The sequence below is a fragment of the Taudactylus pleione genome, unplaced genomic scaffold (genome assembly GCF_031769625.1).
Source record: "Taudactylus pleione unplaced genomic scaffold, aTauple2 ptg000113l, whole genome shotgun sequence".
Lineage (NCBI taxonomy): Eukaryota > Metazoa > Chordata > Amphibia > Anura > Myobatrachidae > Taudactylus > Taudactylus pleione.
In genome coordinates, this window is record NW_028284515.1 from 2,608,581 (window position 1) to 2,634,799 (window position 26,219).

The following is a 26,219-nucleotide window of genomic DNA, read 5'->3' on the forward strand; positions in this document are numbered from 1 at the left end:
ATGGTGTGTTTGAATGGTAATGTGGTGCAGGTGTGTGCAGCTACTTGCTGAATGGTGAATGGTGATGAGGTGCAGGTGTGTGCAGGGACTGGCTGGAGTGATGAGTGTTTTTTTTTTTGGAGTAATGAGTGCAATCAGAGTAAACCAGTGGTGTGTTTGAATGGTAATGCGCAGGGCCGTAGCTATGGTAGTGCGGCCGGTGCCATCGCACAGGGCATCACAGGTCAGGGGGCGCTGTTGGTGCCTGTCAAATTTCTGTTTATTATCATTCTTGCTTGTAGCTTCCTCTGATTTCATCCCTAGCATCTCCTAGCCTCCCCTATATCTTCCCTGGCCCTTCCCCATGAAGCCATGGCCCTTTTTTGGGTGCACTATGTTCCTTTGAAAAATGAGGGGGGTGCCAATACTCTTTCTGGCACAAGGCACCAAAAAGTCTAGTTACGGCTCTGGTAATGCGGTGCAGGTGTATGCAGGGATTTGCTGAATTGTGAATGGTGATGAGGTGCAGGTGTGTGCAGGGACTGGCTGGAGTGATGAGTTTTTTTTTTTTTTTTTTGGAGTAATGAGTGTAATCAGAGTAAACCAGTGGTGTGTTTGAATGGTAATGTGGTGCAGGTGTGTGCAGGGACTTGCTGAATGGTGAATGGTGATGAGGTGCAGGTGTGTGCAGGGACTTGCTGAATGGTGAATGGTGATGAGGTGCAGGTGTGTGCAGGGACTTGCTGAATGGTGATGAGGTGCAGGTGTGTGCAGGGGCTGATTGCGTGGTGGTTACTAATGTACAGGTTGGGGTTGGGTGGGTCTTGTGAATGTGATTGGGATGGGTTATAGTTGTGTGTTGTGAAGTATGATGGTTTTTGGTGTATGGTGTCATCCTATGGAGTTGCAGTGGAGCAATAACTTCAGTCTTATGTTGGGGTGGTGGTTGGTCCGGGTGTGTGTTATTTGGAAATGATTGACATCTTCTGTAATGTATGTTGTAGTGAGTCAGTGTTGTATTTTTTCTCTGTGAATTGTTGTTTGAGTTTTTCTCCTTGTTCATAGTAATCGGTGATATTTGTACAGTTCCGTCTTATGCGTTTAAATTGGCCCACTGGGATGTTCTGGAGCCATCTTGTGCTCCTTCAGCCCCGCCACGGGTGATGAGGTCCACTCCCTCATCCTGTCCTCTCCCCCCTCCACCTGCCCCCTTGACTCCCTCCCTTCTCGCCTTCTACGCTCCCTCTCCTCCACTGCCTGCTCCCACCTTGCTCACCTTTCCAACTTATCTCTCTCCACCGGCATCTTTCCCTCATCGTTCAAACATGCTCTAGTCACACCTATTCCCAAAAAACCCAACCTCGACCCGTCCTCACCTGCCAATTACCGCTCCATTTCTCTTCTCCCTTTTGCCTCCAAATTACTTGAGCGGCTTGTCTACAGCCGCATCACCAGCTATCTCTCTGACAACTCCATCCTTGATCCTCTCCAATCTGGCTTTCGCCAACGTCATTCCACTGAAACTGCCCTGGCCAAAGTCACCAATGACCTACTTGCAGCCAAATCCAGGGGCCACTTCTCTCTGCTCATCCTCCTGGACCTCTCTGCAGCCTTTGACACCGTGGATTATACTCTCCTCCTTCGCACCCTTCAGACCTTTGGCATCTCTAACACTGTCCATGCCTGGTTCACTTCTTACCTCACCAACCGCTCCTTCTCTGTATCTTCCTCTGGCTCCACCTCCCCCCCTTCCACCCTTCCCACAGGGTTCTGTCCTGGGCCCACTGCTCTTCTCCCTGTACACTTCTAAACTAGGAGAACTCATCAGCTCCTTTGGCCTCCAATACCACCTCTATGCCGATGACACACAACTATACCTCTCCTCTCCTGAACTCTCCCCTTCTGTCCTCTCTCAAGGTAAACAGTTGCCTCTCCGCCATCTCTTCCTGGATGTCCGAGCGCTCTCTGAAGCTCAACATGGACAAAACTGAACTCATCATCTTTCCCCCTAATAGAGTCTCCACTCCAACCAATCTCGCTATCACTGTTGATAACACAATTATCTCCCCTGTCCCCCAACTTCGCTGCTTGGGTGTCACCCTTGACTCCACCCTCTCCTTCACACCCCACATTCAATCTCTGGCTCAATCCTGTCGGCTCCAGCTACGCAACATCGCTCGTATTAGGCCTTTCCTCTCCCAGAATGCTACCAAACTGATTATTCATTCACTAATCATTTCTCGGCTTGACTACTGCAACCTTCTCCTTACTGGCCTCCCACGTTGCCATCTTGCTCCCCTCCAGTCTGTTCTCAATGCGGCAGCTAGACTTATCTTCCTCTCCCGCCGTTCCACTTCTGCTGCTCCCCTCTGCCAAAACCTGCACTGGCTCCCATTCCCCTACAGCATCCTCTTCAAACTCCTCACCTTCACATACAAGGCCCTCTCTAACTCTACTGCTCCCTACATCTCAAACCTCATCTCCTTACATACTCCCTCTCGCTCACTTCGGTCTGCCAATGACTGTTACCTCTCCTCCACCCTGGTTACTTCATCTCATGCACGTATCCAAGATTTTGCTCGTGAAGCCCCCCTTCACTGGAATGAGCTCCCTCACTCGATTAGGCTCTCCCCGACCTTGCAGAGCTTCAAACGTGCACTGAAAACCCACCTGTTCATCAAAGCGTACCCTTCCAACACATAACCACGTCACCAAGTCTCTGTCCCTCCTGCCTCAGCCATCTCTACCTTGCCTACTTCCTGCACTCAGGTGCCCCTCTACACACTCTTGCCTCATGTCATCTGTCAGTCTCCCCTCTCCCCTAGATTGTAAGCTCCTAGGAGCAGGGTCCTCCTCCCCACTGTCTCAAAGCCTTCTTCTCTAGCACTTCTATGACAGCCTTCACCTTCCCAGCTGTATTGTGTATGGAGAATTGTGTTGCTAATTGTTACTTGTGCTCTGTTTATAAGTTGGTTACTGTATTGTAATGTAATGTTCTGTGTACCCTTTACTGTATGTACGGCACTGCGGACCTCTTGTGGCGCCCTATAAATAAAATGTAATAATAATAATAATTGGGGTGGTGACCACTGTCCGACAGAATGTAGCTGTTTACGTCAACTTGTTTGTGATAGGTTTTGGTGTGGATCTTGTGTTCTTTGATGAAGATATGTAAGTCGAGGAAATTGACGTCAGATTGGCTGTATTGGAATGTGAAGTGGAGATTCCTGTCATTGTTGCTGATGTGTGTAAGAAAATCTTTGAGGGTGTCTAGGGGTCACCGCGGCCATTTTCCAGTCGTTTTACAGCGCCGGACCCCCGTGCCGATGTGGGACTTCGGAGAGGTAAGTAATATTATGGGTGCAGGGTGTACGGTGTGGGGGCGCCTGAGTTCCCTACACACCCTGCACCCATTATAGATATGGCCCTGTGTCCAACAACAATGAGAATAAGATGCGAAAGTATAACAGCACGGGTATTTCTGTCCATGGCCGAGGTTCTAAGTCATGCCAAGCATCTCACGCCATATGGCGCAAATACGCTAGGTGAGGACACATCTGTTTACAAATTATGCCACCGGCCTGTGTACTGTAAATCTTGTGCAAAACATTTGTATAAGAAGTGGGGTGACTCAGCACAGAAAATAAATAGATACGTTGCATCATATGTACTAAACCAACATTTGTTAATAATACTTGGAAACAATATGGTGAATTACTCTAGTTGGTGGTGCTCCCTAAAGCTAAGACATGGATATAAGTAAAAGAAGAAAAAGTAGACTCGTTTTTCTGGGGCACTCTCATGTCAAGTTATTTGTATTTAAAATATAACTTTTAATAATGTCATTTTTTAAAATAGTGTAGCTCTAGAAGGTATCCTGGAAACTGAGTTGGCAGATACTGGGGCTTTTATAAACAAATGTATATAAATCACATAGACAGTTAACAAACACACACAAAACATATACAAATGTTGCATCAGCGAAAATATTATTCCGTGATAGTTTAGAGAACAATAGTTCTCGTGCAGGGTTTCCCTCACAGATTTTGTTATACCAATGTCCTAGACTGCACAAACTTTTAGTGGAGGTTCAACAATATACAGTATGTATAGGTCTATAGGGTACATATGTAGATAATCATCAGATCCTATCACTGGTATAAAAATAACTCCCTGTTGTTGCCATGTGGATTATGATCTGAAATCACAGATATGTACTATTATCATTCATCAGTGATAAAGGGCTCTATTTATTAACATTATTTTTACTAAAATAAAGTGAAAAAGGGTGTTTTCACACCCTTTTCACATTATTTTAGTATCACCTATAGTTATTACAGGGCAATTGGAGTAGAATTCGTAAAATTCTATTCCAACCCCTAAGTATCACTTATTTTTAGTAAGCAGATCGATGTGATCCGATCAGAGCTACTGAAAATAAAATGTGGAAAAAATGCCTACGGAGGCCCTGTGATAATAACGCCACCTAGAGGTGGCGTTATCCAGGGTCTCGTCAGGTTACCGGACTCCTGCTCCACTCTAACGGGGAGAGCAGAGCCGGGAGTCGGTCCCAGTAATCAGCTGTGTGGTCTAAACAGACCGCAAGCTGATTACTGTAAAAAAAAAAATAACTTACCTGACTCCAGTGACCGGTGATCGGGACTCCGGGTAATGTCCTCCCTCTGGTTAGCTGGCCTCCCATACTGCACTGCGCCCCGGTCATCAGGTGATCGGGTCCCAGTGCAGTATGGGATATCAATACAGACAAAATTCAGGCGCATATATTAAAATATTAAATTAATAAAAACTTATTAATAATCCACACTTAATATCCAGTCAAAACCGGAATGGGTATGAAATACCGCCGGCGATTCCCGTCAGCGGCATCCCGACATGAGCAGAATTCGAAGCAGCGGAAGCCCGACAGCGCTGGAAATCCCGATCGTGGATAGGTGAGTATCTACTAACCTAACCCCCCTAACCCTAACCCTCCTTAGGGGTGCCTAACCCTAACTTCCCCCTCAAGTGCCTAACCCTAATCCCCCCTCTAAGTGCCTAACCCTAACCACCCCCTTCCCCACTGCCTAAACCTAAGTCCCCCGGGGGGGTGCCTAACCCTAAGTCCCCCCCGGGGGTGCCTAACCCTAACCCTCCCTCCCCCTAGCCTAACCCTAACCCTCCCGGGGGGTGCCTAACCCTAAGTCCCCACCGGGAGCCCTAAACCTAACCCTCCCCCCCGCAGCTGTCCGCTCGCGGTGCCCGGCATCTCTACGATCGGGATGCCGGGCGCCGATCTCCCGGCTGGGGAATTGCGGGCGTCTACATCTAGACGCCCGGCATTTCACCCTTGCCGGGATATGACAGTCGGGAAACCGGCTGCCGGTATTTAGTCAGTCGGCTTCCCGATTGCATACCGTCAAACCTTTTGCTGCTCCTACAGAGTATATCTGTAATACTCTAAAGGTACATACATAGACTTGTTATTCAACAATAAGGAGCGCATAAAGATAGAAATGTATCACCTAGTTTTTAATATATAAAACATGTTAATAAACACATTAATAAAACTTGATTAATTAAACAATTTGCACAGTAAAAAGATTGTTATACTTCCAATAATAGTCACAAGGAAAAAACCTATATGGATTAAGAAGTAGCTTTGTCTGATTTAACCCCAATTAGGAAACAGCTTGCTGATGTCCTTAGAGAAGAAAAGTTTTTTTAGCGTTCAGTTGTTTTTAGAATATGATTTCTCTCTCCAGAGAAAAATCAATTATAACACAGATTAGATTAGAAATGCACTTCTCTACTGGATCTTGTCTTTAAATTGATCCAAAAAGCAGTCAGTATAGACAGGTGAATTTAAGAGCATAAGCCTCTTAGGAGAGCGATCACAGTCTCCCCATTTGCATAGCTTACCACTGCCGGTGTTTGGAGCAGTGAGATTTCTCCTGGGACAACTGCCACCAAGGAGACAGTATATAGCTGGATGCAGGAAGGTTGTTTAAGCTCAGAACACTTACCTTCTGAGGAAACCGCTACCCCTTATAGCGGAGAAACACGTTAAGGAACGGGGACACTTTGCCAAGGAACGGGGATACTTTGCCTGAAAACAGCTGTCCATAAACGGAATTCCACTGCATTGACTGGTTGCTCTGAGCTTAAACAACCTTCCTGCAACCAGCTATATACTGTCTCCTGTGGAGTGTGCCTTGTCCACACCATCAGCCTGCCGTGTGGAACAGCGCTGGCCGCATAAGCAAAGTCTTCACTGCTCCTGGTAACAGTAATCAGCGCTCCACAGATTGGTGGCAGTTGTCCCAGGAGAAATCTCACTGCTCCAAACACCGGCAGTGGTAAGCTATGCAAATGGAGAGACTGTGATCGCTCTCCTAAGAGACTTATGCTCTTAAATTCACCTGTCTATACTGACTGCTTTTTGGATCAATTTAAAGACAAGATCCAGTAGAGAAGTGCATTTCTAATCTAATCTGTGTTATAATTGATTTTTCTCTGGAGAGAGAAATCATATTCTAAAAACAACTGAACGCTAAAAAAACTTTTCTTCTCTAAGGACATCAGCAAGCTGTTTCCTAATTGGGGTTAAATCAGACAAAGCTACTTCTTAATCCATATAGGTTTTTTCCTTGTGACTATTATTGGAAGTATAACAATCTATTTACAGTGCAAATTGTTTAATTAATCAAGTTTTATTAATGAATTTATTGACATGTTTTATATATTAAAAACTAGGTGATACATTTCTATCTTTATGTGCTCCTTATTGTTGAATAACAGTATGGGATATCACCTGACCGGAGAACATGGAGGACATCACCGGAGGCCCGGATCATGCAGGTAAGTGTAATTAAGGGAGGGGGGGTCGCGGGGGGTCCGCGTTCAGGGGGGGCGGGGCTTAGCACCAGGGAGTGGGGCTTAGCGCCAGGGGGTAGCAACGACGGCCGGTCGGCGCATGTGCGGGCACTTTGTCACAGTATTTTTTGCGAAAATACCGTGATAAGGCTCCGGAGGGTATTTGCAGGGACAGAGTTTTATCGCAAGCTCTGTCCCTGCAAAGGATTTGTAGTAAATCCCTGTGACCTTGTTAATATCACACTACAATCTGCATTCAATATGCGGATTGTAGTAAATAGAGCCCTATAGTGTTATGGTGATGTATTTTGACCCACCCTTTCACACATATTGCTGATGTTATCCACCCGGACTATTGGCTCTATTTACTACAATCCGCATATTGAATGCAGATTGTAGTGTGATATTATTGACTGAATTCGCATTGCGAGGACATAGGTTCAAAATCATAATCACAAGACAAGGGTTCAATGCATCTGTAATCGCTCCTGTGGGATATCAGAATATCACACTTGTTGCCTGGTCATGATCTGGCCACTATCACAACAGAAAAAATGCCTTGCTCAGGTAAGGACAGCAGTTTAAGCAATTCTGTCCATAATCATATGTACAGAATAATTTCAATATTCCTGTATAGATACAGATCTGAATATTAATACTTAGATACATCAGCAGACATTGTACATTTCAGTTGATAGGATGAGATATGGCAACAAAGCATACAGACAGACATATAATCCCATAAGGATGATAGTTACCCTTAGTAGAACGATGTGGAGGGAGGGGTGGTCGGCATGTGCACCTGCCAGACCGAATTCATCTGTTGCCGCTGCTGTGCCGCTTGGGGACACGCGTTTCGCCTATTGGGCTTGTTCCCCCTTGCGATGTATTTAAGTATTAAGTACCAGCTATACTATATCTCCAAGTACCAGCATGAGGGGGAGATTTGCTGGGTCTCCCCCGCATGGAGAGACAGTATAAGCAAGTCCACAGTTCAACTGTTAGCTGTCTGGTCAGTAAGTATGTATCCATTATGTTGCCATTATAGGATTCTCACATAACATAAATAGATAAGCCGGTTATTTAGTCAGCAGCTGTTAGTAATATTCAATTACTGGCATCCCAGTTTGCAATATACTGTCCACGCAATCGCCTAATAATTATTTTGTTACCTCGGACTTGCTTATACTAAATATGAACAACTAGAACAACCTATCTCTACTGAGATCACTCCATAAAAGGACGACTCCAGTCGACACCCGGCGCTAAATAAAAAGAACCAATAAAAGTGAAATATCTAATATGTACTGTATATGTATCTCAGTTCACAGTGCTGCAACGTCTAAATGTCAGTTGCTTATCTGACATAAAGAATACAACCATAGAAAAAGAGAAAAAAAGTAGACTGCGCTACTATGACTGGATACTAGCATGTGCTTGATTGCCGAATACCTTTATTATGTGTATGTGATTAATGGTGAGCATTTGATCTGTTATTTTTCATTGATTGAACTTACAACAAAGTACTATTCTATATTAAGTAAAAGATCTACAATCGGATACTTTTAAATGGCTATAAGAGTTGTTGCAACAACTGTATTATTGTGATTTATACTCTCATTATAGAGTTACATTTTATATATTTTTATTGTGTGTTTAATAAATGTTGTTGAATATTTCTTGATTCAAAGAGGCTAAAGTGTTATTCATTTTATCAATCAAGCACATGCTAGTATCCAGTCATAGTAGCGCAGTCTACTTTTTCTTTCTCTTTTTCTATACTAAATCTGATATTATGGTGAGACCTGGATGCTAATTATGAGAATAACAACAGATTATATAGAGCTTTTTTTTAATGCAATGTTACCTCCCCTTTTTCATATATACATTTATATTTGTGTATTTTTATATTCTTATATCTGGACAGTACAATACTATTGCTATATTTGAGAATAAGAACTTTTTAATACATGCTTATGTTTTAATAAAACCCATTAATTGGTGTAATCATACAAGCCTCCTGTGTTCCAAATAGAAAGCAAACAGATATATATCTATTAAATCTCTTCATATCTATTGAGAATATTAGCAATGTATTATATATCACCATGCACAGTAATTACTATGTTTAGATTCTTTTAGATTGTTTGATCAGGGTCCAAACTAGACCCTAAAATTGCTTGCAGCAGGTGTTATTTAGATTTCCTAATCTATAACACATTGTTTGTTTTAGTCCCATAACTCGCTCATAAAATGGTACAACTCCGTGTGTCTGAAAAGCCACCTCCCAGTCACAGCCTAGGAACACCCAATACCTTCCCAATACATTTCTGAGAATGCATGCACACATTGGGATGCTTTTTCTTAGATACACGCGGAGTTGAAAAGCATTGACCATTTGCGCAAATTTCGGCATTGCATGAAACTCTGACGCTCCTCTGCATGATCTATAAACTTGAAATCCATAACATTATAGTGAATTTTATTTTTGCTTTATCATTATTATTTTCTGCAAACAAAAATAACCAACTGCAGAATACTATTAGCATTAACAGTTAATAATCATCATCATCATCATAATAATTATTAATATTAATAGAGTTATATTCTAAAATTGAAGTAAAGAAGGAGAAGTTAATGCAGCCATAGAGAGTCATTCCTGAATTTACAGTCGTCTGACTTGTAATTGTGTAAAACTAAAATTTTAGTTCCTGTACAGCTATAGATTTACATACCGTGGGGTAGTTGGGTCATGTGAAGAAGGGAGATTTTTAACCCATGTGTCATACACTGATTTGCGTCCTGCTCGCACTTCATCTGGGTTTGGATTTTCTACCTGGTGCACACAGAAAAACATATTTTTATAAATTGTAGGTTTATCAGTTTTTCTCGAATGTGCGTTTTTCTTTTTTCTCTCTCATCATTTTATGAGTGGTTATGATTGAGTGGCTGCTTTAAGATTGCAGCAAGTGAAGTGCTGGTTTTATCAAAAATGGAAAATCAATTTCAATAGTGTCTGGCATTCCGCAAAGAAGACAACTTCTGCTGAGACCCAAATCTAAGATGATTTTCGAGGGGGTCTACCGCTTTACCTGTAAACCCACTGCCATGTTTGTAATTATTAATGAAGGGATCTGGTACTTTTGAAATCAAAATTATATTTTATACCAGAGGTTCCCAAACACAGGTCTCAAGGCACCACAACAGTTCAGGTTTTAGAGATATCCAAGGTTGAACACAGATGGTTAAATCAGATTGACTGAGGTATTAATTAAATTACTTGTGGTCAAGCATGGATATGCTTAAAACCTGGACTGTTAGGATGCCTTGAAGATTGAGTTTGGGAACCTCTGTTTTATACTACTGTATTTGGACTGGACCTCAGTTTCTGTCCTGTAAATGTTCTTTTTGTCGTGGCTTGTAACAATCTCTGTATACAGCTCATTACCACTGCTTCCCTACAGCTTCTGGACCAATTTAATCTGACATTGTAGTAAAATATTTATGTATGTAATACACCTCCACAGCAAGGTTCTGTGACCTTTTGTCACTATTATGGATTCACAGCATGAACGTGTTGTGTTATATACATTTTTTCACTACAGGACTTTGACAATGATCTCCAACTGAGATGATCGATAGGCAATGACCCCAGTGAACCTGGCCAGAAAGGTGTCACCCAGTTATTCTTGACATTAATCAAAACAGTTTATATTGCTAGTCGTTCTTACTACTCTGGAGCCTCCACTGATAGGTACTGATGTGAATGGCCAAATATTCTGTGTAAAGTGCTGCAGAATATGTGTGCGCTATATAAATAACTGGTAATAAATAAAAATAAGTAATAATTAACTATTGTTGCAGCTGGCAGCTTAATATTAGTAGGAGTGATTAGATAGATGATATAGCTCCGATTAAAGGGGTGAGTGCCAAATTTATTTAAAAATAAAAAGTGCTCAAGGGCAATAAACTAAGAAGGACAAGACCACTTGTGTCCCCCAAAGTACCACTCTGACATAGGGGCTTATTCTGGGTTGGGAGTAAAGCTAAAATGTGCATGTAACACCATGCTGCACTGCAGGTGAGGTAGATATAAAGTGTGCTGAGAGATTACAGTTGGGAGGGGGCGTGTCCTTGTTGAACTGTAAAGTGCAGTGTAATAGAAAAGCTGTCCAGCATTTGTGGGCTACATGCAAAAACAGCCAGTATTTACCCCACAAGCAAAAACAATAAATGTATTTGCACTTATTGCATTGCAAAATTGTTTGTCCAGGTGCAAAGTTACTCGCTGACTCATATGGACTGATTCTGAGTCGGATGCAGCCGAGTGGCAGCCGTCCTTGCATTTTTTGCCGCAGTCGCACCTGATAATGCCGCTATAAAGCTCTTTCCTGGTGTATATACGTGTTTCTGAATGTGCAAGGACTGAGATACCCAGTAGCAGCGCCTATAGAAGCTGCATTACAGTCTGGTGTGTCTTTAGACACACCATTAATCACACCATTGAAACTTGCACCAGCCCTATGGCAGGTGTAGAGTATGGCAGCCTATGTGAGCGGATGTGCATCTCTGTAAGCAACCATTCTCAGCACAACACACTTGCTACACTCCCATAAAACGCAACGTCTCTGTTCAATCTTTATAGCCACCCCCCTTTTACCTCCCAGTCACCATCCAGAACACCATACTTGCCGACATTTGGATTTTCCTCCCCGGGAGATGCCCGGGGAGGAGAAGCAAGTGTGTGGTGTTGGGGGCTGGGGCGGCCGAGGCGCGCAATGAAGCCCCGCCCCTCACATCAATTTACCGTGCCCGGTGCATATTTAAATAAGGGGCGGGGCCAAATGACGCAATTCTAGTAGAATTGTGTCATTAGGCCACGCCCCTACTCGCAGAACCGCTGGTCCGCAAGAAAATTCTTGTTATTCTGCCCACTTCCTAGTGAAGCGGGAGCACTGCCTACCCTTCCAGGTGTGCTGGGGGTTACCCGAAAAATTTGTGCAGACCGCCCCTTACATTTCTGCTACTGTGCATCTCAATTTGATCTGCCACGCTATACGAACAAAATCGGGACCGTGCTCGGTGTGACTGAGGCGCAGGAGCAGATTGAAACATTGCTGCACTGCATCTGACATTACCGCTGCATCCGATTCAGAATCAAACCCATAGTGTCCCATGGAACAGACAAGGCCTGTGGTCATTTCTTAATAACATTTCTTCTCAGGAGCCGTTCGGCCAGTAATGGATGTATTGTACCTTTTTGGCTGCCGCAAACAGTAGTTTATGCAGGATGGGAGTAGCAAGTGCACGGAGGGTGGAATTTCCTGTAAGGAAGAGATTTCATCATCAATTGAGGAGTGTGTTCACAAGGACAAATAATGTCAAGGCAAGATAAACACAACTTAAATGTTAATAAGATAAAGTTATGGTAATAAGAAGTTAGCGGTATAGATGATGTTATCTTTCCTCTTTTTTGTTTTTTCCAAAGAAAATTAGAGTCAAAACCTAGAAGTTTAGCAATGTCATTGAAAATCTTTTCCGCTCCCAACTTAAAACACGATTTGAGAAAGAATTGATAAATAGATGAGGTCACCGCATATTTTTAAATGACTTAAATAAATACTGTAGTATTCAGGCTGCCAGACTTGTTCTCTTTCAGCTGCAAAAATGGTACATTATAAGCTATTCCCTCCTTTTCTTGCCATCTGCTATGATAGAAGCTTGGTATTGTTACTGCTGTATACGAGAGCAGAAATTCATACAGTGTATATATTATTATTATTATTATTATTATTATTATTATTATTATTATAATACTGAACTCACGGCTATAGGCTAGAGTTACCCCTCTTGTATTTTCATATCCACCTTTTAATCTATGAACCTTTCCAATTTGTTCCTGGAAGTTATTTACAGCAAAAGAGAGGTGGTTTATAAAAGATTTATTAATTTATGCTGGGCTATGAGAACAATGTCAGTGAACTTATTTATATGCTGTGTAGCTGCTATAGTATAAATCTTTTACTGAATGACTATACAATTTTACACATTTTTGTTCTTTTTTCTGTGTTTTGTTTTCTTTTGACTTTAGGGAGCAGAGGCAAAGCCGAACGCAAGTCAGCCATAACCGCTTTTGCATTGATAAGATGCAGATATTTGCTTGTATGCAAAATTGCGCACACTTGCGCCAGCCCTGTCCTTGGTGCATACACAGGCATATACAGTATTTATACATATGCACAATTCTGCATACTGTAGCCTGCAATGTATGCCCTCTCAGAATTGTCCAACATGCAAATGCCCCATCACCAGGAGGGACGTGCGGTCAGGATAGGCAGGGGAGGCTGAGCCTTCCCTGTCATACTATCATACTCCCTGTCATGAACCAGGGTTTTGATATAAAAACTATGTTTTTATACGTGTGCCTCCCCAACCATTGACCTCACCACACATCATTGACCATTACACCCCCAACCAGACCACTTTAGCCACAAGTGGAGACACGACTGAGCTGTGTATGACTCTGCTTCGCTCATAATTGTGGAAGTTTGGATTCAGATCATGCACAATGCAAAATGCAAGACTGACTTGCATTCAACTCTTCATTAGCCTCCAGTGGCAGCTGTTGAGGTGGGGCTGCAACGCAGTCCAAAATTTAAATAATGGAGCCACACCAACTTCCAGAGAGTCCCGGGGTGGCGATGTTTGGCAGTGTTTGGAGTGGCAGTTGATGTGGCTCCCCTATCTGAATTTTTTTGACTGCGCTGCAGCCCCACCTCTGGAGCCACCACTGTTAGCCTCTATCGGGTATATTTACTAAAGTGCGGGTTTATAGAAGTGGAGATGTTGCCCATAGCAACCAATCAGAGTCTAGCTATTATCTTCTAGAAGGTGCTAGATAAATAATAAGTAGAATCTGATTGGTTGCCATGGGCAATATCTCCACTTCTATAAACCTGCACTTCAGTAAATATACCCCCATGTTTTATAGTTGTGTTCTATTTTGTTCATACAAGAAATTTTCTGGTTTTAAATCTAAAGGGCATATCACAATCCATAATGTGTAGTCATTCACTCCACAAACCCATGAACTATGGAGACAAATTGGGTGCACCAGCACAAATTGAGGTGCATGGTAACATTAAAGAAGATTTCGAGCCTATATTTTTTCATGAATGAGGCCTAATAATTCTAATCATACTGTATGTGAATTCCCTAGGTGGGGTTGGGAATGAAATATACAATCCTGAGGAGTATCCCGATGGATGAAGTTTGAGACAGGGGTGGTAAGTATGCTACCCCTACCCCTCTCCCCCCCCAACCCTAACCTTCCCTTGGTGGTACCTAACCCAAACTCCCCCCCCCCCTGTGCCTAACCCTAACCTCCACCCCAAGTGCCTAACCCTAACCTCGCCCCAGTGGTGCCTAACCCTAACCCCCCCTTTCCGCACCCTAAACCTAACCCTCCCGTGGTGGTGCCTAATCCTAACCCTCCCTCCCCGTAGCCTAACCCTAACCCTCGCCGGGGTGGTACCTAGCCCTAATCTCCCCCTGAGGGTTCCTAAACCTACCCCCACCCCACCCCCGCAGCCAAGACTTAACAAGCCCCGCTTACCTTTGTTCAGGATGCCGGCATAATGATAGGCGTCGGGATTTCGATGCCTTACTTTAGCCAAAGTCGGGCTTCTGACAGCCAGCATTCCGGCCGCGGGTATTATAACTACATCCCGAAGATCTGCCACTATACATTAAGATGTTCAGAAAAAGTAATACATTCCTTCCCCCAAGCTCAAGTTATGTATTTAGTACAGAGATTGAGGATCAGAGGCAGTTTGTCCCCATTTGCGTAGTGTATTTTGCACTATACATGCTCATAAAGTGAACGCACACATATGTAGCGATGCATAACCACGTATCAAACGTTGCAACTGCAGAGGTGGAGCAGGGGAGGTTATGGTTATTCTTACATAAGCAAAGGTAAGTAAGAATGTCTTCACTGAAATGCATCTCCTGCAGGCCAGCTAGTACTGTACGCCTGTTAGGGGGCGTGTCTTTTGCTTCGTCTACAGGACATAAAATCTATATGCTGCCAATGCAGAGACTTACATCTCTAGATGTTTATAAATACGGTATTTTATATTTGTTATATATATGGAGCATGCTATGCAAAGTAGAAGGAAACATTCAGATATTGTAATAGTAAAGAAGTAAATGTAATAAAAGAAATGAAAAAAAAAGTAAATGTCTGCAGCTAGCACTGTCATAAAACATATAATTATTTAGTGTAATAAGGACATTCATGTCAGTGTCGAAATAACATATCCACTTTGTAGGTCACAGAAATATCCATTTACTTAAAAACATTTACCAGCGAGGGACAGATCCACATTCAGGTAAGCCACAGTTCGGGCTCCTAAGACTTTTCCCATCTCCTGTAGAAATGTGAGAACAAGTTACTGTACTTTGATTTTTACTATATTAAATACAAAAGCCCCAACTTATATCATAATTCTGAGCAATCATGCTAATAAAATGAACGGGTTGGGTATGAAATGTCGACAGTTATAATGTCAACATTTGTCATGTCGATATGAGAATGTCAACATGATCATAATGCATGCATTGGCCATTCATTATGTAGAGTAGACAGTGAGGAAATGTCAACATGTTAGAATGTCGACATTTTGTCCGGGTGGCCCAACGGTGACCAAGCTTCTCCTGGCGGCTGCATCTTCTGGGCCCAGACGGTCATGTGACCAGAGCTCCGGTCCTCCGTCATTCCAGTAAGTATTTCTCTGCTATGCCTAACTCTACCTCTAGTGCCTAAGCCCTCTCGCAGCCTAACCCTAACATCCCCCTCAGCCTAACCCTAACCCTGTCGTCCACAACCTGTTCCTAATGCCCACATACTGTCGACTTTTTAATGCCGATAACAACTGTTGACATTGTGGGGTTGACATTAAAAATGTCAACATTGTTATTGTCGACCTTTTGACTAGATCCCAAAAAGAACATATCAGTATAACAAACCAAGCTAGTATTAGACAAGACTGGAGCCAAAGATAGAGCCTGTTACTGTACTGCCCTACAGGGCTGCCGGCAGCTCTGCTGGGCCCAGGTACAGGTAGGGGGCGTGGCCAACCCGGGAGGTGTGGCCAGTCCCCCACCTTACAAAAAATAACAATTTAACAAGGAGGCGCCGGTGTCCGGAGCGCAATTGCTCCCTCCCCTGCGTATACTGTAGTGTGAGAGAGAACTGACTGCTGTTGCAGCAGCCTCTCTCCCTAGCCCAGCACACAGTATGACAGAGTAACCCTCTCCCTGTCTGAAATAAAGTATTGGCAGCGGGGGGCAGGCTCCAGGACCCATTGCCCCTCCAGGCCCAGGTAAATAGTACCAGCTCTCCCCCCTCTCGGCACGCCAGCTGCCATAATTCACACACCTGTGGCAGATGCAGTCCCCATAGGTTTCTATGGGTACTTCAAAAATACCCCATTCATCAAGGTCTGAAAAGCTTAGCCTCATTCTGTAATACCACGCCCACTCCTGAGACTCCCCCTGATGCATCATGGGGGATGTAGTCTTTTCAAATAGCAGTGGCTGAATTCGGGCAATGGAAAGCTCTGATACAAGGAGGACTACTGTCATCCCTAGTTAGTGGCACTCCAAGCTACATGCCTCAAGTGCCTAGTGAGAAATCCAGTACTGGGTAAAGGAAGGCCATATTTGTGATTCTGTGATCCTTGACCAGCTAGTTTCTTTTCCACCCCCCCCCAAAAAAAATACAACATAGAGGACAAAAGGGGTGTGTGGTTTTGTGACACAGTAATGACCCTTATAACACATTATGCAACACAGTAATGCCCCTTACAACACATTCTGCCACAGTAATGCCCCTTACAACACATTATACAACACAATAATGCCCCTTATAACACATTCTGCCACAGTAATGCCCCTTACAACACATTATGCAACACAATAATGCCCCTTACAACACATTCTGCCACTGTAATGCCCCTTTTACATAAAGCCACAGTAATGCCCTCATTCATTAAGCCACAGTAATGCCCCTTATTCATTATGCCACAGTAAGGCCCCATCTCCCTTCTCTTACCTGCCAGGGCCATGCAATGGGTGATCTCGGGGTGGCGCGAAATGGGGCTGCCACACGCTGGGGAACTATCAGTACTGCCATCATTGTAATGTGTTGCCGTTCGTGAACCAATTGGAGCTCATGGACCAGCAGTCTCTGCTGATTGGCTGCCTGTCCGCGTGAACTGATTGGCTTGCGACCGGCACCACAATAGACTGAAGGTGTCTCTATGCCTCTTAAAGCTGGGATGTGGCTGTCGCACTTCTCGGATGGATTATGGATGCGGCCCGTATTTTGGGAGTTGGCTAGACCTATGCCTTAGGCGCAGAGTCTAATGTGTCAGCGGTATTCACCAGGGACCCACACAAGATGGTATGGACTTGGCTGCGTCCAACACACAGGTCGCGGCCCTCAGGATAGGTTCCCTTATACAGGCGCTGGTAAACTCTGGATGCAGTGGAGGAGATGTATAGCTTAGTCAACAGGCCGGGTCAGGACCAAACGGACTAGACGGTACCAGGGAGCAGGCGTAAACAGGTCACAGGGAATAGCCAAAGTCAAAACCAGATATCAGATGCAGTACCAGGGGTCAGGCGAAATCAGTGTCACAAACGAAGCCAAGGTCAGAAACAGGTAATGGAATATAACAGGAATGCTGGAGTATGGTAAACGAGCCTATACTCTGGCACAGGAATGGTCTCCTAGACTTCCTTAAATAGGCAGGGCTTGATTTTGGCACCTTCTGTGGTTTTCACTAAATTGTGTGCATGTCCCTTTAAATCCTATGCAGAGCAGCGGCGCGTGCACTCCTATGGATGCCACGGCCACCTGCACACAGCTGCTGGAGGAGAGGGAGAACAGCAGGCACCGGGGATCTCCCCCCCGCTGTCCCATGCCAGCCCGGAGTCCAGCGTCACTGGACAAGGTAAGAGGGACCTAGATTCGGCGACGCTGTGACATTACCCCCCCTTCTAGGGGTGGGCACCGAACAGCCCACAAATGGCCTGTCAGGAAACTGATGTAATTTTTTCAGTAGTTGAGGTGCATGAATGTCTGAAACCTTGACCCAACACCGTTCTTCTGGGCCATAACCTTTCCAATCTACCAGGAACTGTACCGATCCCCTTGAAAACCTGGAGTCCAGGATTTGCTTCACCTCATACTCCTCTTGATGATCTACTGAAATCGCAGGAGGAAGACTGCAAGGTGTAGAGAAACAATTAAACACCAGAGGCTTCAGGAGAGATACATGAAACACATTAGGTATCCTAAGTGTACCTGGTAATTTCAAATGGAATGCCGAAAAGAAACTCAACTTGATGCCAAAGCACTTGCATAATGCTCTCCAGAAGCTAGAGATAAACTGTACCCCTCGATCAGAAACAATATCTTTAGGAAACCCATGCAACCTAAAAATCTCTCCAATAAATACTTCTGCCAACTTAGGTGCTGAGTGTAGTCCTTTTAATGGAACAAAGTGAGCCGCCTTGGAGACCCTATCCACCACCACCAGAATAGTATTGAACCCTTGGCATGAAGGTAGATCCATCACGAAGTCCATGGAAATGCGAGTCCAAGGACAATCAGGCACTGGAAGTGACAACAAAGGGCCTGATGGAGAGTGCGGGGGAATCTTATGCTGAGCACATATAGGACAGGCTGCCACAAAATCCTTAACATCTTGATGGACCGTCGGCCACCAATACCCCCTGAGGATTAATTCCAGAGTTCTGTTGACTCCTCCACTAAAACGTGAAGAATGTGTCCACTGAAGCAACTTGGACCAGAATTCAGGTGCTACAAATGTTTTCCCCGGAGGAATCTTGCCCTTGTTGGTAAAAGCTACAAAGCAAGCAGGGTTTAGAATGGCCTTGTCTTCCTTTAATTCCTCCATTTCAGCAGAACTGAATGCTCAAGACAGTGCATCGGCCTTAACATTCTTATTACCCGGTCGGTAGGTAATCACAAGATTGAACCGATCAAAAAATAATGACCACCTAGACTGATGGCAATTTAGACAATGGGCCGTCTTGAGATACGTTAAGTTCTTATGATCGGTATATACTGTCACCGGAAATTTAGCTCCCTTCAACAAGTATCGCCATTCCTGGAGAGCCAACTTGATGGCCAGCAGTTCCTTATCTCCGACAGCATAGTTTTTTTCTGGTGCAGATAACTTCCGGGAGAAGAACCCACAGGAATACCACTTGTTTTCTTTATTCCTCTGCGACAGCACTGCTCCCACACCAACCGTGGATGCGTCCACCTCCAAAAAAAAGGTGAATCACAATTTGGTTGCCTCAGAATAGGCGCTGAAAGGAAGCATTGCTTCAATTGGCCGAATGCTTCATCTGCCTCAGGTAGCCATACACAAGTTTCTTGACCCTTTTTAGTAAGAGCAGTGATGGGGGCTGCGATGGACGAATAATTCCTGATGAACTGGCAGTAGAAATTGCAAAACCCCAGAAAACGTTGAATAGCTTTCAACCCGACTGGACGGGGCCAGTTTACAATGGCGGCAAGCTTCTCTGGATTCATTCTAAGACAGGAACCCGAAATGATGTACCCCAGAAATGTTAATTCTTTTTGGTCGAAGGAGCATTTCTCAAGCTTGCAAAAGAGCTGGTTAGCCCGGAGTTGTGACAGTACCTCACATACATGTTGGCGATGACTTGCCATATCCTCTGTAAATATCAGGATATCATCCAGATATACTACCACGTTCTTGTATAACAGGTCCCGGAAGAAATGGTGCATGTATTTTTGGAAAACAGCTGTGGTTTTACTTAATCCGAAGGGCATAACTAAGTACTCGTAGTGGCCATCACGAGTGTTAAAGGCCGTCTTCCACTCATCTCCTGACCGGATTCTGATTAGGTTGTAAGCCCCACGCAGATCCAGCTTAGTGAAAATCTTTGCCCCTTTTATTCGGTCAAAAAGTTCAGAAATCAGCGGTAGAGGATACCGGTCCTTAATGGTAATTGCATTCAAGCCCCGGTAATCGATATATGGTCTCAAGAAGGTATGGACTTGGCTGCGTCCGACACACAGGTCGCGGCACTCAGGATGGGTTCCCTTATACAGGTGCTGGTAAAACTCTGGATGCAGTGGAGGAGACATATAGCTTAGTCGACAGGCCGGGCCAGAACCAAACGGACTAGATGGTACCAGGGAGCAGGCATAAACAGGTCACAGGGAATAGCCAAAGTCAAAACCAGAAATAAGATGCAGTACCAGGGGTCAGGCGAAATCAGAGTCACAAACGAAGACAAGGTCAGAAACAGGTAATGGAATATCACAGGAATGCTGGAGTATAGTAAATGAGCCTATACTCTGGCACAGGAATGCTCTCCTAGACTTCCTTAAATAGGCAGGGCTTGATTTTGGCGCCTTCTGTGGTTTACACAAATTGTGTGCATGTCCCTTTAAATCCTATGCAGAGGGGCGAGCGCGCTCCTATGGATGCCTCGGCCACCTGCACACAGCCGCCAGAAGAGGAGAGGGAGAACAGCTGACAGCGGGCATCGGGGATCTCCCGCCCGCTGTCCCATGCCACCCCGGAGTCCAGCGTCGCCGGACAAGGTAAGAGGGACTTGGATTCGGCGGCGCTGTGACAGTGGCTCCAAACCCACAACAGCGGCAACCTAGCCTCTCGGCAGCCTCTCCCTGGCACCCCCTCAAGTCCGGCACCCGGGTCACGTGCCCCCTTAGCGCCCCCCCTAGTTGCAGCCTTGCTGTAGGTGATGTGTAATATTGATTTATAGTGGAAAATATATAAAGGAGGTATAAATCTTCACAAATGTTCATCTTATAACTGATTAATACGGCAATACGTTGCTGCTTACTTACTAATAGCACACTGATATTTATTTTATTTTTTTAGATACTGTAGGTTCACATGACTTACTTCTACTAATTCTGTAGATCCAATAAGACCGTATTCCTCTGCTCCCCAACTACAAAACAAAATGGACCTTCTTGGACGCCAACCTGACAAAACATAGTAAATAAACTGGAGACATAAGTATTGTTTGCAAATGTATTATCAGAAAAGAATGGGTTGTCAAATTCTATCAATTATTTAAAGGTAAAAACAAAGCAGTTATAATATGCATCTCATTCATAACTTTCCTTTGCTTTCTTTTCCTTTTCCAGAGGTTCTATGTGATCATATACAAATGAATTATTTCCAGCCTCCATAGTCTAATATCATATGCAGGTACTTTGTATTGTATTCCATATAGAACAGATTATTACAGATAGGCTAGTAAGATGCGACAGCTTCCATTTTTGATGTCAAATGCTATTACATGCCCAGGGTTTATACATTTATTTTTCTAAAGAATGAAATATTCATGCACATTCTGGCTCACTCTCTCTCCAGCCTACATTGTGTAGGGTACATGAACAAAAGGTTTGTATGGTACAGTACATTCTCACTGGTGGTTTAAAGATGAGCAAAATCACCACCTGGTGTTTATGTAAAACTACTGAGTTACAATAGTCTGTTAGATAATGCTGAGGAAATAAAATAACAGGATAGAAATGGTGCCCGGATGCACATGTGTCTTCTCAGTCTTTGATTTTAGCTTGAATGAAGAGCTGACATTTTTCATTAAACATATTGCAAAGCAGTACATCAGTTTTCTCTAGGGTTTTATCCAAAAATATGGTATTATAGGGTATTCTTTTCCAAGTTATTACCATATAGTCTCTCCACAAGACATTTTACTTTGTAGAAATGATTTGCAATACAATTAAATAAAATGTTTCTCTAGGTTATATTTATGCAGTAGTTTAACCATAATGTTAAGGTGCGATGGAATGATATATCTTAACGATATTAACGATAATGATATCGTTCAACGATATATCGCTCATATCGTACCGTGTGAATGCAACGAATGACCAACGATGCGCGATGCCGCTGGACTATAATGATATCGTCAATCAGGCATACATGCAGGCCAATCTGGACGATATCGTGAATTTTCCATAGGGGTTTGCGATCGTTGATCGTTCATCATTGGTGATATATTTGGTGTGTGGATGAACAATATTGTTCGTCCAGCATACCAGGAATTTCAAGGGAGATCGCAAACCCCTATGGAAAATGAACGATATCGTCCAGATTGACCTGCATGTATGCCCGATGGACAATATCGTTATCGTCCAGCGACATCGCGCATCATTGGTCGTTCGTTGCATACAAATGGAACAATATCAATGATATATCATTGAACGATGTCATTATCGTTCATATCATTAAGATATATTGTTCCGTGTGTACGCACCTTAACTGTGGTAATTCTTTAACCTAAATATCTCACTATTCGCATGTGAGCAGTGGACAGAGAAGCAAGTCCCGCATACTGAAACATTGATGGAAAAGCACTAATCTTGCCCACAGGTCCTCTAATTCCTTAAAATACCCATACCTTTATTGTCTTTTCATTTGTGATTTTTTTTTTCTGGTTACATTTTTAGTGATTATTTTGCTATTTTACTTATCACATGATATAATGAATATAGAGTTATCAAATAGAATAAATATATAATAAAATTTGCTTTCACATAGGAGCTTTGAGTGAAACATTTTCTTTTTCCTTGGTTACGACTGATTGTTACAAATAAGGGCCTGATTCAGACCCACTCGCAAGTGGGTCGATGTTGTGCACTGCGCATGCGCACGACGGCGGGAGCTCCGTCGTGCGCATGCGCCAGACGCGACGAGCGAAGGAAAGTCCTTCGCTCGTTGTGTCTGATCAAAGGGGGCGTGCTGTCGATGTTGATTGACAGCACGCCCCCTTTGTGGGCGTGCCGGGGGCGTGCCTCCCTGACGGGGGCGTTCCCAAGGGAACGCCTACCGTCAGAAGCCGGCCCACTGACATCACTAGTGATGTCAGTGGGAGTGATTTTGGCTCTGATAGAGCCAAAATCACTCCGGGCCTTGCGGTTGGAAACCTCAACCGCAGGCTCCGGCTCGCAGTTTCGATGGTCGCGATGGTCAAGACCGTCGCGGCCATCAAACTGCACGCTCGTATAGGCTGTGGGTGGTGACCCACAGCTATACGAGCGTCCAGGAGGACGCTCCAGAATTATGGAGGGCGGCCCTCATTCAGAGCGTGCGCTCTGCTCAGAGTGTACGGCTCTGAATGAGGGCCTAAGTCACCTATTCGGTGGTATAACATCTTATTATTGCATGTGTGCTAGAATAGCTGTGTATTTCTTTATTATATTAATTTTGTTTAGTGATTAGATTTAATTCTGAAAGTTTACAAAATGAAAAGACATTTGTGTGCCAATGTTTGTCGCTGTGGCAAAGTTGCCCGGTTGGATGAGCTGTAAGTGAAAAATATGTTTGCATTGTAACATGAAACCATGACTTAAATATGTATGTTGCCCCAGGAAATCTATTCCCAAGGAGCTGTGTTACAATGTATAACAGCTTTTATCTGTGCTGCAGAATACATATCTGCAAAGTGTCTGGTGCAGACGAGTGTTGTGTCAAATGAGATCTCAGGAGACTTTGAGGACTATAGAAAAAGCTCTATTTTCTGGCCGTAAAGGTAACCGGATTTATCTTTATCTTAAATCATGAATTTTATATACGAAGTAAAATTATGTATTTTATGGGGAATCTGCAGATGCCAAACAAAATATATATGAGCACTATAGGGTGATTTGTCCAATGAATTTTAGGGAATTATTTTGTTTAAGAGGATGGTGTTTATAGATGATACTGTACAAAATAGAAATAATTTTTAGACATGTACCATCATCTTTACAGTCCAGTGAATTCATTAACATTGTGACTTACTTTAATAAAGCAAAAAGAGACCGTTGTTATGCAAAATGAGATAGTTGTTATGATTGCCTGAGAATTTTAAAGTTTGTTTTAATGCATTAAACCTAAACAATGTTTGTTCACTAGCAATGTTCATTCACTGACTGATTCACCTCTTGTAAGAGTCAAAATTCACATAGAAAAGACCTATCTATGTTGTTGCATCTCATCTATATAATAAAGCTGACTGCTGATAGAAAATACATCCACATGCGCGCGTGCACGTCCAACCTAAAGTGCATGGAGCACGCCCGACTGCCTGTAAATTTAATTACGAATTAAAAATAAAATGTAAAACACTCCTGGTCTATCTGGTGCCCATGATGTGCAGAGGAATAGTTTTAGACAAGCTAGTGTCCATGGCAATCATCAAGACTAGATCAGCCTATCTTTCCCCAACCTCAAAGTAATTATTTCTCACGTTTACAAAATTAAAATTGATAGTGAGATTTAAACCCAGCAGACAGGAGTATTAGTATACATAGCAAACCACTGCATTCTGCATTTTAGAAGCATAATCGACTATTCTATACATTCTTTCTTATTTTTTTTTATTTTTTTTTTATTTTATTTGCTCCTTATAGTTTTCATATTTGACATTTTAATGATACTGCTGTAAAAAGGTAAACATGCTTATTAAACTGTGAAGCATCCAGGGATAGCTGCCTAGGTGCGAACTTTGCTATTACAAGGAAATACAGCATCACTGTTTCATCTGTGTAAACAGACAAATTCAAATGTAAAAATATTACCCTTATAACTCTCTCAGTCCCACTACTCTTTGTTCTTAAGCCAATTAAAATGAATATCTTCTGTTTGAGTGTATATGATTGTTGGAAATAAATTATACAGCTTTTAGTTACACTTATGTTTGGATTCAGAGGTTCCGTTGAATGTATCATCACTATCTAACAAGCAATGGGGGTTATTGCTCATAATTGTGTGATCAAATGTTGATGCAACGGTATAAAATGAACCACACTATTTTCAGATGTGTTCATAAATGTAACTCAGTATAGTCAATGGGAAGGTTATGAGACTGATGTAACAAAAATATTTAAGGGTCTATTCATAGAGCAGTGAAAAGCCCTGTTTAGCTGAAAACAGGGTTTTTCACTGCCTTTGTTAATTCATACAGAGGGTTACCGCGGAGAAGGTTATTCCTTCACCAGAGGCACCCCCACTTCGTGTATGAATCGCATCACCATACTTTTGTATAGGGAGTGCGATACATAGAAGGACGGAAAGCTCAGCTTTGCGTTCCTCTGCAGTATACAGATTCGCCATGTCAAGATAGCATAATCTGTACAGAGAAATGAACAGAGCAGGGAATTACATACTTCCCCGCCCTCTGTCTGGCACTGGCTCCACCCCCTTTTGCCCAGAGTCCTCTGCAGCAGATCTGACCTGACCTGTCGCTATCTGACCCCAATGCATGCGCTGTGAGAAGCAGATGTATAGGGCACCCTATATGTCTGTCTGCTCACTGTTTCCAGGGATCCCAGAGGGGCCAGATACCGCATGAAGACACCAGACAGGTAAGTCTACATGAATTGCTACTAATCATCATTATATATCGCATCAATGTGATGCGATATACTGTATAGTGATATTTTTCGTTAGCCACTTCATGTTCTACATGGATAGACCCCTTAGTCTGTGTGGTTCAATCATTTTGTAAAAGTACTTTTATTGTTGCTTCTAGCGCAGCTACACAGATTCCTGTAAACGTGTTCCCATGTTACATACCTTCTTTAAGTAGCTGTGACATTGCTCTGCTTAACTCCATCATAGTGGCTGTACCGCTGGATGGATCAATAGCGCCAAAAACCCAAGCGTCTCGGTGATTACCCAGAATCACATAACGATCTGTATGACAAAAAAAATGGAAAAAGATGTTTCATCAATAATTATTTCAGTATTATGAGTATACATATTTATTTATGAATAGATCAATGCGCTGCACTCACATGTCAGAGTGAAATACTTCCAGGTGCTCCAATAAAGACAACAAGGTCCAATATGTAGAAAATAGTAGAAAAAATCCAATTTTAATGATGACATACCACGAGTCGACGTTTCGGTCCCACAAGGACCTTTGTCAAGACAAACAGACCGCCACAAAGCTACCCACCACAGAAGCCCATGAAGGTATGTATATAGCACACATATTACGCTTTACATGGAATATATAATCATTCACCTCAGTTCCTGCCGCAGTGGAGCTTACAATTTATGAGTCTGATTCAGAGATGGATGGAATTACAGAGCCGCACACAAGGGGCTGTGCAATTCCATCCATCTTAATTAGGGGTGTGCACCGCCCACTTTTCGTGTTTTGGTTTTGGATCTGGATCTTTCTTCGTGTTTTGGATCTGGACTGGTTTTGCCAAAACCACCCTTCCGTGTTTTGGGTTCCGGGTT

The 26,219-nt window shown here is 43.3% G+C and overlaps 1 protein-coding gene across 1 annotated transcript in view; it reads right to left on the reverse strand.

The window, feature by feature from the left end:
• LOC148525047 (putative N-acetylated-alpha-linked acidic dipeptidase) overlaps positions 1-26,219 on the reverse strand; it is a 150,370-nt gene that overhangs the window by 34,552 nt on the left and 89,599 nt on the right. Inside the window, exons 8-12 of the mRNA XM_088471292.1 lie at positions 25,545-25,664; positions 20,856-20,938; positions 15,221-15,284; positions 12,109-12,176; positions 9,588-9,688 (exon numbers count right to left, since the gene is read on the reverse strand). Of these exons, the coding sequence (XP_088327418.1) occupies positions 9,588-9,688; positions 12,109-12,176; positions 15,221-15,284; positions 20,856-20,938; positions 25,545-25,664 (436 nt within the window). The remainder of the gene's footprint in view (positions 1-9,587; positions 9,689-12,108; positions 12,177-15,220; positions 15,285-20,855; positions 20,939-25,544; positions 25,665-26,219) is intronic.